This window comes from Apteryx rowi, unplaced genomic scaffold (assembly GCF_003343035.1).
Source record: "Apteryx rowi isolate R43461 unplaced genomic scaffold, aptRow1 scaffold_45, whole genome shotgun sequence".
Lineage (NCBI taxonomy): Eukaryota > Metazoa > Chordata > Aves > Apterygiformes > Apterygidae > Apteryx > Apteryx rowi.
In genome coordinates, this window is record NW_020450705.1 from 3,190,071 (window position 1) to 3,210,214 (window position 20,144).

General features: G+C 41.0%; 2 protein-coding genes across 2 annotated transcripts; both read left to right on the plus strand.

The window, feature by feature from the left end:
• Positions 1-6: 6 nt before the first annotated feature.
• Positions 7-10,740, plus strand: RBBP5 (RB binding protein 5, histone lysine methyltransferase complex subunit). Its single transcript, XM_026077164.1, has 13 exons — positions 7-37; positions 161-333; positions 810-950; positions 1,582-1,744; positions 2,319-2,428; positions 2,605-2,724; positions 3,016-3,169; positions 3,281-3,352; positions 3,953-4,070; positions 4,535-4,604; positions 5,279-5,508; positions 6,409-6,603; positions 9,474-10,740. The coding sequence occupies exons 2-13, from the start codon at positions 191-193 to the stop codon at positions 9,497-9,499; spliced, it is 1,542 nt and encodes a 513-aa protein (XP_025932949.1). The 5' UTR covers positions 7-37; positions 161-190; the 3' UTR covers positions 9,500-10,740.
• A 780-nt stretch (positions 10,741-11,520) lies between these two features.
• TMEM81 (transmembrane protein 81) lies at positions 11,521-18,282 on the plus strand. The gene is made up of 2 exons (XM_026077166.1): positions 11,521-13,832; positions 18,094-18,282. Exons 1-2 carry the CDS (start codon positions 13,101-13,103, stop codon positions 18,154-18,156), a joined length of 795 nt encoding a protein of 264 aa, XP_025932951.1. The 5' UTR covers positions 11,521-13,100; the 3' UTR covers positions 18,157-18,282.
• The last annotated feature ends 1,862 nt before the right edge of the window (positions 18,283-20,144 follow it).

Genomic DNA, 20,144 nt, shown 5'->3' on the forward strand with positions numbered 1-20,144 from the left:
TTTCGTTGCAGAGTCCTTCGGCCAGAACTACCCCGAGGTAAATGTCCCGGCTGCCGCGGGGGCTGCCCGGCCCCGCCGGCTGGGCGGGAGGGCGGCCGGGAGGGAGGGGAGGGGAGGAGGTGGTGTCCCCTGACGGCCCCCTCTGCTCCCGTCCCCGCAGGAGGCCGATGGCACCTTGGACTGCATCAGCATGGCCCTGACGTGCACCTTCAACCGCTGGGGCACCCTGCTCGCCGTGGGCTGCAACGATGGGCGCATCGTCATCTGGGACTTCTTGACTCGGGGTATAGCCAAAATCATCAGCGCGCATATTCACCCTGTCTGCTCTTTATGGTGAGGAGTGACTTTCTTTCTTTTTTTTTTTTTTCCCCACAAAACAACTTAGCTCAAGGTTATAATCATAATTCAGCTCATAGCATACATACTCGGTGTGAAAGACTGACTCTGGTTTTGGTTAGAAGCTGCCCGTGTGTGTGTGTGCTGGGGGTCAGATGTTGTGATATCTGRCAGCTCTCAACATCCGTTCAAGCTAACTGCTGAAATACAAGCAAGCAAAGGGGTGCTCAGCTGTATTTTAGGATCACATTATTGCTCAGTTATGTTTTAGGTCTCTTTTAAGAGAGTTTGGAAAAATGGTATGCCTAATAAGTTTTGGGAGATTGGAGCTTAAAGGAGTGGCTTTTCAGGCTGACAGGTTTTTAGYTGAACCTGATGATTCGGTCTGATAGTTTGCTTAAACTCCCTATTGATTGTATATGTTTGGCATTTAAGAAAAAAATTTTTACTTGAGTTGCCTCTTGTCTCTGTAGCTGGAGTCGAGATGGTCACAAATTGGTGAGTGCTTCAACTGATAACATTGTATCGCAGTGGGATGTTCTCTCTGGAGACTGTGACCAGAGATTTCGATTTCCTTCGCCTATCTTGAAAGTTCAGTACCACCCTCGAGACCAGTAAGTACTGTGAAAAAAACAGTCAAGTGCTTTCTTTTTGGTATAATTAAGATCTATACAATATTTTTACTGTAGTATTTGCAAAGTGATTTTTTTTTTTTAAATGCAATTGATACTTTCAATTTACCAACTTTTTGTGATTAGAATGCTAACTGGTTTTGTTGTGACTCTTTTTATTATGAAAGTAGCAGGAAGGGATGAGAGTAAACAAAAGGATGAGTCTTAAAAATGTGTATATAAATGTTTTGTTGAGTTATTGTATAAACATGGAAAAGCTTTCAGAAAAAGAAAGAAAATGAAAGTAGACACCAGCTTAATGCCATTTTGTAGTAAAAGTATGGAAGAGCTGAGAATGTAAAAAAAAAAATACAAGGATATTCTATATTTCTCAAGAGTATAAGAGAAAGAAAAAGAAACTGTTGGAATCTTGTTCAGCTACAATACTACCTGCCTAAATAAAATTTCAGTAGATCAAAATCATAAGGCAGCAAATAAAGCTTGTGTAAAGCTCAGTTTTCAGAAGTCCTTAGCATCGTAATTCCTAGTTTTTTCAGCATTTTTCTACTTCTAAATGTGAAACAAAAAATTCCTCAGAAGAAACTAGTAACTCTTTTCCCCTCCCACTTTACAGAAACAGGGTTTTGGTTTGTCCCATGAAGTCTGCACCAGTGATGCTAACACTGTCTGACTCCAAACATGTTGTTCTGCCTGTGGATGATGATTCTGATCTCAACGTTGTGGCCTCCTTTGACAGACGAGGGGAATATATTTATACAGGCAATGCCAAGGGGAAGGTGAGACTTACACTGAGCAGGTGACACTAGATGGAATAGTTTATATTACTACTTTTTTTTTTTTTTTTAAGATGATTGACATTTTTGGGTTACATTCTTTGTTTTAATGTACAAGTAAGACTTCCTGAATAAATGATATTGTGTAGGTAGGATCTTTCTGAATAAAGCATCTTGTTTTATCTTTCAAGAACTGTAGCTTATAATTGTCTGTGTGAGTTAGGTCTTTCTGTTGCTGCTATGTTTGATCGTACTTGTTGTACAGTGTACATAAGCATACATGCGGTAAAGTACTTTGAAAGGACAGTTTTGTCAGGGATTCAGAACAATATGTATCTGCTAATTTAAGCCATGATCTGTCAAAAAGTGGTCCTACATATTTCACTGGCAGTCGTAAGATGGCAAAACTGCTTGTACGAGTTTCTAGAAGCAGAAACTACAGTTGCAGAATCCCAACTATTCTGCTTTAGGTTGCTCAGGCTGCTGTTGGCACAGTTAGTAGCTGATGTGAAAGGTACCAAAAGGGGAATGAACCATAATGAAGATACTGATTGCCTTCTCTTTCCTTTATCTGCAGATCTTGGTCTTAAAAACAGATACTCAGGATCTTGTTGCTTCCTTCAGAGTGACAACTGGAACCAGCAACACCACAGCTATTAAATCAATTGAATTTGCTCGGAAAGGAAGGTGAGTTACCTCATCTGTCAAGTGGTGTCTAAAGACAAATTGAAAGCTATAGACTGGATTGATAAAGTATAGAAAGCTTAAAAAACCCTCTCAATTCTTTAACAGAACATATTCTGATTTTTATTAATTTCGTAGACTTTTAATGCAATGAATGTTCTGTGCCCTTCCTTCTACAGCTGCTTTTTAATAAACACAGCTGACCGGATAATCAGAGTGTATGATGGGCGTGAAATTCTAACCTGTGGACGGGATGGGGAGCCTGAACCAATGCAGAAGCTACAGGATTTAGTTAATAGGTAAGAGGTGGCAAAATGATTGGTCAGTCTGACTTGAAAAGGTCAGATTTGTGCGCTCTGCCCTATTGGGAGTTTTTGGATGAAGACCGGTTCAGTATCTCCTTCAGCGTAGTGGAAGAATGTTTTCATTTGAAACCTGTGTCACAATTTAATTTAAAGTTCAAATACTACTTGGGGATGGAGTCTATAAAATATCAGTCTGAGGAACAATTCTGCTCTGCAGTCCTCCATTCTCTGTGTAGTGAAGTTATTTAACTAGTTGCTTTGAACTATGAATTTCTTTGCATACAGAACACCGTGGAAGAAGTGCTGTTTCTCTGGGGATGGTGAATACATAGTGGCAGGTTCAGCACGACAGCATGCCCTGTACATTTGGGAAAAAAGTATTGGAAACCTAGTGAAAATCCTCCATGGGACCAGAGGAGAGCTGCTTTTGGATGTAGCAGTAAGAACATTGACCACTATTATTGTGTTTCTTGTTATTTTAAAAGCTAAGTTTTCCTAATTCCATTTACAAATTAAGCTCCTCCCCTTTTTCTCTTTCAAATAAACCTAGTGGCATCCTGTCCGACCGATCATAGCATCTATTTCCAGTGGTGTTGTGTCTATATGGGCTCAGAATCAAGTGGTAAGTGTTTTAGATCTCTTCCTTAAGAGGCTTACCCAGTGGTCTCCATCCAAGTAGACTGAATTATGGCATATTGAAATCCTTTAGGATTATTCTTATTAAATACCAATTCCTCAAGTTCTTTAGGTTCACCTGCCTGACTTTGAAATATGTTTGTCATCCTGTTGAATGTGTGGAGGGTACTCGGACCTCAGTTGCTGAACCTAGTCAAGCTTTGCAGAAAGCTTTTAATATCATCATAGGAATATTTTGTGTGTGAATGGTGTCCTTCTGAATGTGCCGTTTAAATACAGGAAATCGGAGTGAATGAGACAAAGATCAAGTGGTTAAAGATTAACATAGAGCTTTGATTTTAGGGATAATGAGAACATACACTGTAGTATTTAAGGAGTATTACAATGTCATATTTGCATTAGGAACTAACTTGTGCACTCCCTAATTTGCTATGTGACTCTGGACCTGAAAGGGGCTTGATTTTTTGTGAGCTTGCATGTGGCTTGAAAGTTTTAGATACAGAATGAGATTGTGATTACATGGGGTCCTCACTGTGGCTGCTGTTCCTTTGCATAAGGTAAAATTACTCTTGAATTTGTGGTTTAGGAAAACTGGAGTGCCTTTGCACCTGACTTCAAAGAGCTGGATGAAAATGTAGAGTATGAAGAGAGGGAATCAGAGTTTGACATTGAAGATGAAGATAAGAGTGAACCAGAACAGACAGGTAAAGCATAAACTGTGTCACAAAGGTGTGGCTAACTAGAAATTCTGCTTTTATCAAGTAATTATAGTCCAAATACGTGGCTATACTAAAAATTAAAACTAATGGTTGGGGTAATATATAAGGTTGGTAAATTGCAAACCAGCAGTGGATAAATGAAGATATAGGAAATACTGAAATTAATATGATTTTTACCAATTGACATCCAACAATTATTTAAAAATGACTCCCCTTTCTAATATACATTTAGTAAACAGACATAATGTTGCTGAGTAGGCTTGCTCTCAAGGGAAATAATGCTGAATTTGAATCAGTAGCAGCACATCTTGGCCGCTTGGTGGTGCCAAAAAATTATGCACTGTGAAAGGCTATAGCTAAACCAAAGAAAGAAGGATTGTTTCCAGCATACCATAGACCACTCTCTCTTTTCCCTACTGTCTTTAATTCTCTGTTTCCCTGGTTCTCAGGTGCTGATGCTGCAGAAGATGAAGAAGTGGATGTAACTAGTGTGGATCCCATTGCTGCCTTCTGTAGCAGGTGAAAGAATGTGTTTTGTTTAAGAAAGGAATATGAAATGTATCAAGATTCTGTTACTAATACAAAATCCAAGTACAAGGTTGTTACAATGTATGTTCTTCAGGTAGTGAAGTGAAGGAATTACTTGTATAAAAAGTCATTTGTGGAGGCTAAAGTGTATCTCTGTGTCCAAAGATCACTATGTTTCACTGCCTTAGCTGCTGCATAAACGAGGTGTATGTTTCAGTTTTTAGTCTGGGGGAAGAGGATAAGAGAAGAGCCTACAATAACAGACCCGCCCCTTTGTTCTTCCTTTCTTATTCTCTGTGTATCTCTGAGAAACTTCCAGCAGTGCTTTCATTTTCTCTCTCTGTCCCAGAGTCCCCTGTTAGTCACCATCAGTCTTGCACAGGATAACATTTGGCAGTCTGACCATGACACTCCTGTGACATCTGGCATGTTGTACCTCTACGCGTTACAAATTCTTATCTTCACAGCATTTTTACTTTCCTTCTTAGTCCCTTTGGTTATAGGGTCAATATTTATACAGGGTTCTCAGGCTGCAGAATGCTCTGGTTGGTTATGTAGCGTGGGTGTGACAGTGGCCTGCAGAGACAGGTCTTGGTTTATAGATATGAAAAAAGAAAATACTAAAGGCCCTAGTTTAAATGAAAGCATTTTTTTTTTCTCTGTAGTGATGAAGAACTGGAGGACTCAAAGGCTTTGCTTTACTTGCCCATTGCTCCTGAAGTGGAAGATCCAGAAGAAAACCCCTATGGTCCTCCACCTGATGCTGTTCAGAGTTCTTTAACTGATGAGGGAATGGGTTCTGAGAAGAAAAGGCAGTCCTCCTCTGATGGACCTCAGGCACCAAAGAAGAAGCCCAAAACCACCAACATTGAACTACAAGGAGTACCTAATGATGGTGAGTAGAAGCTGCCATTGTGTTAATGCCTGTTCTGCTCCTGGGATGATTTTTAGCTTTGCCTAGTCTGAAGGCCAGGAGTTCAGAAGATCACTCCTTAATTTTCTTCTTCCTATGAGGGTATTTCTTACAGTAGTTACCAGTGGTCTCCAGCTCTTTGCAGGTTTTGTTTGTTTGTTTTGTTTTGTTTTTTACACTTTGCAAGCTAGGAATGAATAAAGGCATCCTGAAACTGTAATTTGTAGTGTTGTTTGTCTTTAATTTGGCAGCCTTTTTTTTTTTTAAATTTAAATAGAAAAAACTTGTTCAATACATCACTTCTGCTGTCCCTGGAATATGAAAATAATACTATTTCCACTGATACAATTGTAGAATTGTAGAATAGATTCTAATATATTGTATACATTATTAGCAGTTTAAGACCAGTTCTATTAGAGTTTCACAAATATAAGTAAATGTAGCAAAAGAAATCCCTTCTGATCTGTGCCACTGGGTTTTGTCTGGAAGTTGGTGAAGACAACAAAATCTGATGTCTCTCATGTAAGAAGCCCTTTCTGCAGTCTGCATTAATTTTTGTCTTTTGGGGATTTGGATGTTTACTCCGGGGTTGGCTGGGCCATCTCTGACATAGCCTCTTCTGTCTTGTTCCCATGTCATGGACTTGGTGCCGGACAAATGATTGGGGAATTTTTGTCTAATTTCTAGAAACCAAACCGGCAGCTTCTGTGCAATGGTGTTTGTTTTTACAAATACCATCCTGTGACTTGAAATGATTTAAGTATAAAAGTGGGATGATAACTAAATTAAAAATAGCCATTCTGTTGGATGTTTCAAGGACCGTAACTGCCGGTATAAGTATCCTAAGGGATAGCTCACTTTGGTAACATTGTCTCTCCACAGAAGTCCATCCGCTGCTGGGTGTGAAGGGAGATGGTAAATCCAAGAAGAAGCAAGCAGGCAGGCCTAAAGGATCAAAAGGTAAAGACAAAGATTCTCCATTTAAACCGAAACTCTACAAAGGGGACAGAGGTGCTTTACCTCTGGAAGGAGCAGCGAAGGGTAAAGTGCAGGCGGAGCTGGGACAGCCTTTGGCAGGTAAGGACCCACTGTGAGCGTCGTTGGCTTGCTTGGTGGCCTTGCTTTGTACAGACCCTGACTTAATATAGTCATAGCATTTTATCTTCCCAAATGGCACTTGCTCACTAAATGTTTAGCTGCTGTCAAGGATAGGCAAAATTTTACTTTTTTTTTTTTCTTTTTAAGTGGAAGTGCTTTTAATATTTTTCATAAAAGTGATATTCATGCATGTGTTGTTGCATGTAGGGTTCATGTACAAGTAGGGTTTTTAATAGAGATTGAGCATTACTTCAAAAGCAAAAAATTTTTTGATGATTTTAATCTTTTTGATAATTTCTGTCAACTCAAGTTCTTAATAGTGTACAGTTTTTCTGGGTGGAGTTTGACAAGAAAAATGAAAATAATGAAGGATTCTGAAGCTAAAAATGACATTTGATGCCGTCATTAATACTAGGTAGTATGATAAAGAGCAGAAAAGTTCTATAAGCAGAACTAGGAAATGGAGGAGGCCTTTGTGATTTTGGGGAGTAGAAATACTGCCCATTGACTTGGAGCTTTTATTTTTCCTGTTCTCTGGGTCTCTTTTGAATGAGCTAATCAAGGTTCTCTCTTTCCCTCAATGAATTGGAGTATTGTCTGTTTTAAAGGGTTCCTGCCAAAGTACATACCTGCAACTTTCCACTAGGCAAAGCCTAGTGTCTTTTAAAGGACTGTGAAGAATATTGAGCGCCTCTAATGGTCCGTTTGTTTAAACGGATCCAGAGATAAAATTCAGGATCTGAATTTTCTTTTCTAGCTATGCAGCAGTGTCAGTTAAACTCTAGAGAGTGCAGCCCTGTAAATGAGGTTAGGTTTTGGTGGTTCTTTCTACATTTTTCTGGTCGTGTTTTGTTGGTCGTACTATTTCAAGACTATTTAAGTCACCTCTGTTGGGATCCCAAATTAAAATTTCAAAGGAAGATTGGCTGTCAGCTGACAACAAGTGTTTCCCATGTCTCTCATTTGCTACTGAGCTTGTTATTTGGAAAAAAGTTCATTCAAGTGTGGTAAAGGAAATACGTTTGGATAAAACAATGTGGACTCCATTTTTTTTAGGTTGTAGAAGAGAACTCAGGATTAATATATAAACAGTTTCAAAGGCATGATGTAATTAATTTATCAAATTTTGCATTTCCTTGAACTCAGCAGCTGCTGCTGTGGATTTTAGGCTGTACAGAATTGATTTCCCCGCCCTCCCCCTCTTCCTTCCCTTGCTGCTGGTCCTATATTACCCACCTTGCTCCTTGTCCTTCCTGCTCTGCTCCTGTTATGTTGCTTGTACTTGTATTGATAATTTGCATAAGAAGGGGATGTGATAAAAGAAACCTGTCTATACAGGACAAAATGTGGTTGTTGTTTTCTGGGCTTCCATTTAATCCTTTGACATATTGCACCTTGCAGAATCCAGAAATTAAACAGATACTAGCCAAAAACATCTTCAAACCTTGTTCCAAGCCCAGGAGGTGTTGATTACTTCTAGTGTCAGATATGCCAGACAGGGTAATTCTCTTTTGATTTCTCAAATAATTATGGACCATCCAGTATGTTTTAAAGTAACAGTATAGTAGTAACAAATGTCTGGATCCTAAAGATGCTCAGATGTTTTTGCTGGCTTCTGTTATGCATCCTGACTGCCCTGTTGTGTCATGTTGGATGAACAGGACTGGTTTGAAGACCACATGAACATAACTGTTAGTTTCGTCAGCAGGCCTGTTAATTGCTTTCTTTTATCACTTACAGTGTGGCTTCCAAAAAGAAATTTCGGTGATTATTTGCTTTTAAGAAAAACTGCACTTTTCAACTTTTGTGTTTAGGCAGCAGTGTAAGCAGTCTGTTTTCACATCAGTGTTTTTAATAGCAAGTATTTTTGTTCGTTTTTTTTCACTATGTGTAATTTTATTATCAACTTGTTTCACTAATTTGCTTGATCTTTCTTTATAGATAGATCTCTGTAATTTCTTCTTGAAGCTTGTAATCACTATTGTATCAGTCTCTTCTATAGAGCTGTGGGAAGAATATTAATCTCATTTCCTCTGGCATACTTCAAATGAAGCAGTATTCAAGACAGACTCTTTTCTTGTTTTTTTTGCACATCCTTGTAAAGTGCTATTTGGGAGGTTTTTGTGTGTGTTTTTGTTTGTAATGATCCCATGCATTTATAGTGATGTAGTCCAACTTGCTGTTGGACTATGGAATTTGACGACTATGGAATTTCACTTGTTAACTGCTGCTGAGCTTGGGATGTGCATATCTGTGCCAGTGGAATTGGTTTCATTTTTTGGACAGTGTAAAATGGAAATTCGTTTTTTTTTTGTGTGAACAAATGGTTTGGGTTTAAACCCAAGTTCCCGGTTTACTTTACCTATCTATTGGAGAGGGCAGAGCTCGCTCTCTCTCTCTCTTTTTTTTTTTTTTTAAAAATCTTTGCCTGTAACCACTTAAGGGTATTTTTCCATAACAGTGTTCTGTAGCTTGATTGAGCTATAGACAGATAATCAATATTGTTATGCTGCACTTCTGTCTCTCAGTAGGATCCATTAGTGTGCTCCTTTCTACAGTACTGTTGACTTCAGAGGACCTAATGAGTCCTAATAGCTCAGAGTTCCTCAGCTACCTTTTCTGTGCCTGTGCCCTCAAATACAAATGCAGATATACTAGAGATCTAAATTTGTCTTAGATAGTATCTTGTTGATTATGTCTTGGTCTGAAAAGAATGGCTTTATCTGGAAAATCTCATTCTCTTTCATTTTTTTCTGGAAGTGCTACCACATTTGGTAGTCTCTGGTTTCTGGTGACATCTGTTTATGAGTTTGATTTATTTTTTCACCTGTCTTTGATCTCTTTAGCAGGTGGTGCAATCTCAGAATTGTTATGAAGACACTCTTCTTTATCTTCCTGTATTCTTTCCTATATTGGCACCATAATGTGGAAAATAGATGGAAGTGCTCAGTCAGAATGGACTGATTTTAATACAGCAGCCTGATTGTTCATGGATTCAGGGAGTGACTTTTATAAGAAATGAATTATAGAAGAGGAAACGGCCTTCATTTCTTCTTAACTGCCTCTTCATCGAACAGTGTAAGATGCTGACTTCTCAGGTCATGCGATTTGCAAAGAGACTGATTGGACTGCCTTCATGTTGACAAGTATAACTCTTTTTAAGTGAGCTGGTACCCAACGCTCTGCCACTCCAGAGCTTCTCAACCATTGTCTTTTAAGTATTTTTTGTTCCTGGATGGAAGAATACCCAAAGCGTGTGTTTTTATTCCTGATGCTGTACGATTGTGTATCCTCCAAACTTCCCTTTCTTTGCTGTTAATTTTCATTTCAGTGAGTTGTAATTCTGCTCCTTCTGTAGCAGCTGCGTTACCTTATCAGCCTTTCTGTTGGCTCAGTGTGGTGTCTTCTGTGCTGACATGCCTAGTGAAATGCTGCTGCTGATTATGTGCCGGGTTTGATTTCATCTCAAGTGGATAGAGATCTAATGTGAAGAATCAGGACACCCTCTGAAGTCTGCAAAGAATGAATCTTCATATTGTGAATATTTTAGACATGAAGGATGACTCTGCTTGTGGGAAAATGAACAAGAGAAAGTAGTTCTAGATAAAAGACTCAAAGTTTATATAGACTGTCTTCTAGACAGTAATAAGAAAGGCTGTGCTGGCACTTTCTTTCTGTCCTTGCAGGTGTTTTTATTCTGTCTCTTTCCTGTTATGTGCCCTACTAGAAAGAACTGGTTTCCTCCTCAGCTGATGTATGCTGGCGGTTAGAGAAGAAACAGAGCCAATATTTCTCCTAGTTCAAACAGTAGTTTTCCAGTTTTCTGTCCAAGACTTAAAAAAGATGACGAGAATAACAACCTGAGTGTAAAACAACATACAGATCTTGAGTTTTTAAAATGCCTTTTTTTTTTTTTTTACACTTGTGGATCAAGAATAGAAGAAAGATGACCGCTAACAGCTTATTCCCGACGATGCTTTGATCTTTTGTTCCTCAATGATCTGTGTAATGTTTTCCTTCTGGAAATGGAAAGAGACAATTTCTCCATCCCGTACCTACAGACACACACTTCTGTACTAGACCAACAGCCTATTAAAAGAAGGTTTCTATTCTTAATGCCCCTTGATTTGTAGAGGTTTTTGTAGTTCCTATGCAATTACCTTCAATTTTTCCCCAGACATAATTATATAGATTATCACTATGTATTTAATTTTTCAAAATATCCTGCAGCAGATATTAAAAGCCAAGAAGAAGAGTCATAAAGATATTTATTAATTTGCAGTTGTACATATGCAGTAGTTGCATGAGATTTAAACATGGAAAAAGGGGAGACATTTTAAATCAGAACTTTTTTTTTTTTAAAAAGGTATTTTCATTTATGGCTTTGGTACAGTGGCCTGCTTCATTTGATGAAATTAATTCCTATGATGTACAGTATTAGTCTTCCTTGTTCTTTTTGCTTCTAGGACAACTCACATCTTTATGGAACACTGTTACGTTAAATCCATCCATTTGTGGTGTGTCTGAGCCCAATTCAAGCTTTAAAGATGCACAGGCWATGGTTCTCGAGATTCTTTTACAGTGTACAATTTGCCACAGGCTCCAGCTTTCACATCTGTTAAAACTTCTCTGTACAGTGTATATGTCCTTGGTTTATTTCCTTTCATCTTTTATTTTATTTTTTGATATCTGTAGTTTTGTACAATATTTGTCAGATGCTGGCTTGTTGGTAGCATATAGCAGTGATGTTAGTTTTTGTGTTTGTAAATAAAGAGGTATGTTTTATTTCCTAAGTTGGTGGGTAAGTCTTGGCTTTTCCATACTCAGTGATTGTTTATATTGTGACAATGCCTAGGAATCCTACGGTACAGCCGCAGTGCAAACGCAAAGGCAGTGTGCTTTCACTACAGCTGGGGTGTTTTTTATAGCGCGGCATTTGCTTGATGACATTCTTCGATAGACAGGAGTAAATCTCTAGTCTAATAAGAGTCCTGTATACCTGAGTGCAACCCGGAAACTCTGAGACAAGACATGCTGAAAGGGAAGCTGAACACAAAGTATGCTGGGTGTAGTGTGCATTACTGTTGACTGTGGAGATTGAATGTGGAAAATAAATATGCTAGATCTTCAGAAGTCCTCATTTTAATAACTTAGGGAGTGTTAGGAAGAGAAGTGTAGATATTTATTAACAGTACTTTTGAAGAAAATGGCAATCCTTTGCACTGTCTGTAATTCAGTTGCTGGTAAGGAGACGCTGTGATTATTGAACCGTTCTGACCATAGTTCAATTACTCCATCAAAAACAAGTCTTTTTTTTTTCCTTTTTTTTATAAAGAACTTTTAGTAGTGCACTATTCTTTTGGGACACTTGAGTATTAGTAAATTATATTAGGAAATTTCCTCCTTGTTCATTCTACAGCAAAGGCAGCATACAAGCATACATAACTGTTTTACAAATACATCAACGGGAACCTAAAGCTTGCGGCTCTGAGGATGGCTCTGCGGAGTCAGTCGCCGTGCTTGGTGCAGAGCACAGGGCTGAAGCTCGCGGCCCCTGTACATGGCGTCGCGAGGTCTGCGCCGTTGAATCCCTTCTGCGGCAGAAAGTCTGACTGTGGGTGTGAGGAGCCTAATAACGCGCCTTTACGCTGATATCCTCATCTCAGAGGACCTAGTTTGGGGAGTTTTGGGTGTTCTTTTTTTCTCCAGCGGTCCCATAAGAAGGTTTTGTGGCCGCGTTCTGGTCTGTGACATCAGCGCCGCGTCCCTGGGGAACGCGGGCTCACGGAGACGCGAGGGACTTCCCTGAGCCCTGCGTAGATATGGAAATCATCAGTGATAACGTATTCTTCAGTTTGCCTTTGATCTTTAGACAGTCTGATGGCGCTGAAGTCAAAATCTTGTTTTCGTGATCTTGGTAATTTCGGGAGTACTTTTGATTTGGGGATATGCGTACATAGGACAGAACTGTACAGGTAATGTGTAAGTAGTTATGATTTCCTTGTTGACAGTGTTATATTAAAGGTTCCAGTAATGGTTACTCATCTCATTTTTAGTTTGGTGGGAAAATTAAACTGGAACATTACTTCTTTACAGCAGGAAATCTTCTAAAATAATATGTGAAATCTTATAGAGAAGAAGGGAGGACTTTATCTTTTTTTAAATTGCCAAATAGATAGATCTCAATTGCTGGAATATAATGGATTAAAACATGCTGTTACCCTACTATAGGAACTGGAATTCATGGTTTACATGCTGACTGACATAGTAATATGTTGCATTTTCTTTAGCAGTGTTCTACTTCCAGCCTATCGTGTTGGAGGATTTTTCCTAATGGAAGCATTAGGTCATGAAGACGATACTGGTGGAATTTCAGAAAAATTTAGTTTGAATGTTTACAAAGAATGACCTGTGTTTATTTGACTGCTGAATTTGTATGGCTTTAGAAGGTAGGCTATCTAATTGACAACCCTGATATGAAGACCTTGGAAAACAGCCTCGTCCTTGGGATATTAGCCTGTGCTTTCTATCTGCCTTTGGTAGTTTCCTATAAAAAAGTTACTATCCCAGCAGAGCTGAAGTCAGTTGCAGCTAAAGTCTCAGTCAACACCACATCCTGCAGTGTCACCTGTGGGCTGGGCTTCAAAGTGGAGGAGATGTGCGAGATCACTCCCGCCGGAGAGAGGAGGAATTGCACCTTGCGCAGGTCGGACTGCTTGACCAGCTGGATTTGTGGCTTACTCCACTTCACAGTCCCTGTGGGCAAACCGTTTGAGATCAGCTGCCTGAGCTCCGATGCGACCGGCATTGATAGCCAAGCCTATATTTATACATGGAGGCTTGCCCAAGGCCTTATCACTACAAATGATGTGCTGTTCAAACCTTTCAAAAACCCCGATTCTGTCATCAAACTTTCCCCCACCAGGGAGTCTGATGCAGGGACTTACCGATGTGATGTGCAGATGACGAAGACGTTCAAAGTCATCAAGAGGATCTACTTTGGGATCAGAGTGATCCAAAATGACTTAGTGGATCTGGACTTTCAAAAGTCCTTGACTTTGGAGCAGAGAATAGCAGAAAATGAAGAGGAAGGAAACAAACAAAACATCACCCACGTAGAAATGCGACAGCAGCAGAGCTTTTGGCAGAGTAAATTATTGGATGAGCCCTTGATAGGAGTTGGAAGTGGGGTGATAGGAGGTGTCTTGGTGAGCATAGCTCTCTACTTTTTGCGGAAGATTTGGAGAAGCAATGCTGCAGAGAAATGAATTGAGTTTTAATGCAATTTCTTGGCCCTGTCTTGCTTATTGTAACGTATATAACAGTATTAGTATCGATGCAGTATTTCATGGTGATGTTGGTAAAAAAAAAAAAATTTCTGGCTGACATACTTAAACTTCACAAGTCTGGTAACAGATGAAATAATTGGTGAGTTAGCACTGGACTGTAGAGCCAGAGCTTGAGTCTTAATGGTGTAGTGCAGACAACGCCTCCAGAGAGGGTAAGGCAGCCAACCTCTACACTGTGTAAAAGGAGGGTTAATGTGTTGTTACTCCTGCAGTGATCCAGACAGGAGTTGGAGGGCACTGACAGCCACAGAAAATTGCCCACAAATTTCTTCTGCCTTGTCTAGACCTCTGTGGTGACGTGAGTTGACGCAGATCACTCGTTTTAGTAGGTCGTGTTTCTCCAGCAAGACGTGCAGAGAAGTGAGGGGCCTAGAAACCAGGTTGCCTGCCTGCCTGGTGTCTTGTCTATCAGATCCAAGTGGTCCAGTCTCAGTAGTTGGGAGTGTGGGGACTATGGGTGTACCACCACTGCCTGCTTTCTCTACAGATGTTTAAATTTCTCTACTGGAGCCTGGATAGCTGTAAGGTATCATTAAGCGATAGCTTGGAGCTACCTGTTTTCTGTGTAGTTTAGAATAGTGAAGCAGGATGCATAGCACAAACAAATCTTCAATTCAAGCACCACTGCTTGGGAATATGACTGGGTGCTTTTATGGTGACTCAGAACTGAGCTGTTTCCTAAAATCTTAAAGGGTAAGGAAGGGGAAGAGTTCATTTAGTCTGTGGATTTTTCATTTCTTCAAATGATAATAAGTATAAAACATACAGCAACTCAGTAGGGAGTGCTGCTGTCCTTTGTAGCCGAATTCACAGAGGGACCTATTAGGTGTCTTCTCTCTCTAGTTTCTGTCTCTATTTTACAGTAAACAACTATATTTACTAAGTCTCTTCCTTGTTTTTTCTTTTTCTTTTCTTTTTTTTCCAATGAAATGAAGTACAAGAATGCATAGCACATCCAGTGCTGGGGAAAATAATGATATAGCTCTAATATTTATGATTGAAGCATACTACGCAAACTGGTTTTTTTTTTCCCCAAAAACAAAAATAACGCTTTAATGTAGAAAGAGATAGATATACAAGTAAATACCTTATCTGCAGAGCACCTTATATAAAAAACAGATTGAAATGTAGTGAGCCAAATCTTCATGTACAGTTAAGTACGTAATAAGCATTTTAGGACAATTATCTGTGGACCCTGTGGTTCTCTAACTACGTTTAAGTGGAGAAACAAGCCTAGTATCAGGCCCGAATTCCCTATTTGTAGTTCTACTGAGTCCCCTATTTCTGCAGGGAAACTTTAATGGGCCCAAATAAGTGGCAGAAGTTTGTAAACTTGAAGGGGACCATTCTGCACTGCCAGAAGAAGGTGCCTCTTCTGTGTATGTTTTCTGATAGTCCGATTATGTTTACGTAGAACTGAAGGTGCCCTGAGTAGCGTGGGTGGGAGCCTTTGGAAAGATGCACTCTTCCTTCCCGAGCCCTCTAGCCCCTCTGGGAGCAGACCGGTGGGTTGCTACACTGTYGTGACGGACAACAAGGGACTGTATGTTGTTCTTCCATTCAGTGACCTGGTCCCATGGGTCAGAAGCTCCTGGATGGTGATCCAGTTGTCCAAGATTTTTTTGCTTCTGTTCTTCATCAGCTTCTTCTGGCTCAGCTCAACAATACTGAAGTTTCTTCTACATTCAGTGCTGGCTTTCTCTTCACTCAGCTGTTCCCTCTGGCTCTGCATCTTAAATTCTTTTCTCTGTTTCTGTTCTTTGGCTAGGAGCATATGCTGCTTTCTTTGAGCCCTATTCCAGTATCTCCCAATCTTTAACTCGCTAAGGGCATCCTCATCTGTGGTCATCCCATTGCGTTCTTCTGTGATTTGCAAGGCCCTGTCTTTTAGTAGCCAGTTCTTGTGTTGCTTCTTCAAGGACTGCTTGCTCCTTCCACAGGGCAGCCTCCATCTGTTCCCGTTATCTCCTACTTTACCCTCTGGGCTTTCATAGCATTGCTTCGGTTTTGCTGACACTCTAGCCTGGTCACTTAGGCACTCTACAGCAGCCTTTTCCTGCAGCAAGCTCATGTAGCTCCTGTAGTGACGTGCGTGATAAGGAATTGTAACCTGCTCTGGGTCAGCAGTGATGTGTGTTGGTGAGCAGGAAGCTGGTTCTGATTCACTGCCCTGTTTTATTGGTTTGTTGTTCTCATTTGCTTTACTCCTGTCCCCACTTGCTGCACTCTCCGGACAGAGTTCACTTTTGTGCTGCAGCCCTTTCTCTTTGGCGGTGCTATTTTCACCAACCAGAAGGCACTTGGGGAGCTGCTGGTCCTTCTGTCTGCATTGCTTGCAGCCCTCCTGGCCTGCTGGCCTGGGAGGCGTTTGGTGTGCCCTGTTAATGTATCTATACTGGCTGCATCTGCCTTCCAAGAGATCTTGAAATCTCCTGTTTTCCTCTGCACTTATGCCACAGAAACTGGAATCGCTTAACTCATCGTAGGTGAGGAAGTCATCTGTAGGTAGTTGACCCCTTGCAGATGTTATGCCAGCACAGAGATCCATGCTGGGACCTTTCTGGCAATGGGTTTGTTCTGCTTCCACATCAGGCCCTGAATTCTCGTCTGGCTGAGTGCTAATATCAGTAAAGCCAAGTCCGCTGTCCCACTCGGGATGGAGCAGAAATGCCTGTTTTTCTTCTTTGCCTTCACTGCTTCCACTTTCTGCCTGAAAACAAACATCCACAAGCTGTTAGTTGGGCTATACCCCTCTGGCTAAGCATGAATCATCTCTCTAAGCATCCTCCAAGCATATGCAATGGCAGGATTTCTCTCTTGCCTTCAGCTGTTGCCACACTGCTGTGAGCACACTGAGGCATGGGCTCACCAAGCTCCCAGAGACTGTGGAGAGAGCTGCAGGGATGGAACAGCAGCTGCTGGAGCTTAGCTCGTCTTGATGAATGAGGGCTAATGCCTGAAAGAGAGAAATATAATGAGAGCAGGGAACACTAAATCCAGGTGTAGCAGACCTAAATTAATGCAAGGCTGAGGTGACTGAAAACGATTTTCAGCAGGTATGGAGGCAAAAACAGATGGAATACCTTGTAGTTCAACTTTTCGTCTTTTGCTGTGGCGCAGGGAGCGTGAAGCGGGTAATTAGAGTCATTATCACTGTTGCAATCCTGCGGCAGCAAGTAATCAAAGAAAGACCTGCGGAGAAACCAAACAGAAACAGAGGTTCATTCTGCCGCAGCCCTGAGAGAGGGGCTGGATCTGCTCTTTCGCATGCTGAGGATCATATTCTTTTACTGTATGAATGACCAAACCAGAGAACCAGTAGCTAGGCAAGAGCTAAATCTGGCTGGCTTAAGGTTAGTGGATGCAGCAGATTAGAAGTCCAGCTTGGAGAGATGTTGGCTGATCCTGTAGTTTACATGCTGGGCTCAAACCTGTCCAGCGTTAGCCCTTCAGTAAGCGTGTACTGCGTGTAAAACCAGCACGGTATTAGAAAGTGTAACAGGATCCATTCAAGATGGTAAACATCTGGAAAATCAACACAGGAGGCATTGCTTTTCCTTCTGTTCACTGTTTTCTTTAACCTCAGGTGGGGATGCAGCTAGTCTTGTAGCAAAGTTAGTACAGTGGAAAGCTCAAGAGAAATAGAAGCAGCTGTCCTGAAACATTCACAAACCTGCCAGAATATAAATTTCTAATCTGTACTTCATCTGTATTATAGTGTAGCTCAGGTGAGTCTCAGTATAGCCACTCTGTTTTAAATGTAATTGCTACTTTTTAGGAGACATTTCTTTATCTCAAGCAATGTGTTGTACCTACCCRTCTAGGCAGAGATTAAAATCCGTGGGGGTGCAATTCTCCTCCTTGTGGTATTGCTCATCCTCCCCTCTGGAGTCAGTCTGGGTTGCAGCATCGGATGTCTGGGGAGGCTTGTGGGCCGACTTCTGTCCGTGCACCTCCAGTGTGATCTGCTCCCCTGTGCTTTGGAGAATTTCTAAAACCTCCTGTAAGCTGGCATAGGAGACATCTTTTCCGTTGACCTGGTTAAAAGAGAAGTGTGTTACAAAATAGTCCATTCATGCCTACTAATCTCATTTCTTCTCTTCTCTTTTTTTCAATGCAGAATTCCCTCTCCCTACCAAAGAGCTCCCCTGTCCCCAAAGCTGCTGACTCTACTACAGAATAACTGTGAGAATTAACTGCTGGGAGGCTCAGAAATCTCTCCCTAATTTAAGAGAGAGATTGATGTAGGTAGGGCTTTTATTAGCTTCCTCATTCTGCTGCAGAGGTGAGAGATGAGATCATATCTGTATTTCCAATGTGCTTATAAGATTTCTATGAAAAAATCATTACAGTAAACTACATGTATTTTGCACTGGTTTACTGTTAAGTAGCCCTTTTGATACCCGCTTTAGGTTAACTGGCTTCTTTTATTTTAAAACCTATTCCTAATCAACTTAAGTAAAAATTTTGCAAGCCTTTTTTAAGCAGGGTGGAACATGTTGATGCAGCCTTTTGCTTGGATTTAACACCACAGTTCGAGTTCGCTCTGCATATAAGTGAGACCTAGATTTTTTTTGTTCCATCTCATCCCTAGAAATTCTTATCACCCCAAGGAATTCTCCTCTTCCCGCAGCCTTTAACAAGCAGCCTGGACTTCGGGCTCCTCAGGGAGCCTGCTATGTGCCAGACTGCATTTATCCAGTCCACATCTCTTCTGTCAAGGAGCTTTTTTGCAGCTGGTGCCTGTAGCATACATCGCAGCATACGCAAAGGGCTTTCACCCTTTTTAACTATACATAGGCAAGAATACAATATTTAATGAAGACTGAAGTAGGCACTGTCCACCCCCCTGATACACAGAGCTCTTTTTGCCTACTGAATGTGAAGAAATGGGCAACTGAACTTTGTAACTTAGAGATACCTGTCACAGGAGAAAGGGAGGTGCTGTCAGCAGCTGTACTTGCTGCCTGCTCTCCTGTCCGTTTTCCTGGGTGGGATGAGACCTCCTCCTGTCATATCTAGGGCAGGATGCAGGATCCCCTCTGTGCTGAAGAACTCCCCCAGCAGCAGGAGCAGACATATGCTTGGTTTGGGAGCTAATGGTTAAAATCAACGAAGAGAAGCTGCCCCATCTGGAAGGGTCTCTGCACTTTGTAATGTAAATGCAGGGCTTGCATCCTGAGGACAGCTGTGTTTTAGAAATGCAGACAGATTACATGAAAGGTCCAGGACAATCCATTTTCTCCCTGCTCAGCTGAGGAGGTCAGAGTGGGAGCCAAAAGGCTTCTTCATCTTTTTGGAGAAAGAATTTCCAGTTCCTTTACAAAGCAATTGTATCCTCCTTTTTTTGCTGGGAGAAGAGAGATGCCTGGAGTGGGAAAGGTTAATATATTTTTTAATGCTTATTTTAAGGTGGAGGGCAGTGTTGTAGAGTATGGTTCCCGCTATCAGAAAGGATAAAACCAGGCCTTTTATTGACCTAGTTCCCATTTGAAATGGCACTTGCCTTGTCTGTGTTTGTGTTTTATAGTAGCCTAAAACATGCTTTCTAACATTTACTTCAGTAGGTCTGTGGGAGAGGAAGGCAGGGAGAAGCAGTCTGAACTGCGGGAAAAGAAAACTTACAAAGGGGAACACGGGAGGTAGGAGCTGCACAGGGCGGTCAGTGAAAGCGGCTGGAGCAAGGATCCCTTGAAACAGCGTTCGCTCTCCATCCCTACGTTTCTTTCTGTCTCTTCCTGTAATTTGTGCGTTTCCTTGGTTGTTGTATTTGTTCACCCCAACGTAAGCAGMTGATTTGGGGAAAAACGTGTCTTTTTTTGCTCTGATTTGGTTGTACAGTGCCTAAATTGTTGCCTCCAGTTGTTGCTGTTTGTCTCCCTCACCTGCAGGAGAAGATCTCAGGGCGACTGTACGCGAACCCTGCTTGCTATAGACTCCCAGCTGGAGATATTTACTGGTACAAACTTCTGCTGCCTGCTGATGGCCCTAAGTATCAGGAAGCCATTAGTATTGTACATACTAAAACCAGACAGATTGCAGGAGAGAGGAAGTCAATTTGCTAATGGCATTATCACTTTGAAAGAAAGAGGTAATAACAGAATGGAGAGGCATAGGCAGCTGTTTAGATTGCTGTTAGCTACTGAAGCTTATCCAAATTGAATAACTAGA

Coding starts and splice junctions, on each gene's coding strand:
- RBBP5 (XM_026077164.1), top strand. CDS start 191: ATGGCCCTGACGTGCACCTTCAACCGCTGGGGCACCCTGCTCGCCGTG. Junction 334..809: donor CACCCTGTCTGCTCTTTATG/GTGAGGAGTGAC, acceptor TTGTCTCTGTAG/CTGGAGTCGAGATGGTCACA. Junction 3,170..3,280: donor AGCTGCTTTTGGATGTAGCA/GTAAGAACATTG, acceptor AAATAAACCTAG/TGGCATCCTGTCCGACCGAT.
- TMEM81 (XM_026077166.1), top strand. CDS start 13,101: ATGAAGACCTTGGAAAACAGCCTCGTCCTTGGGATATTAGCCTGTGCT. Junction 13,833..18,093: donor GGGTGATAGGAGGTGTCTTG/GTGAGCATAGCT, acceptor TTTTCAATGCAG/AATTCCCTCTCCCTACCAAA.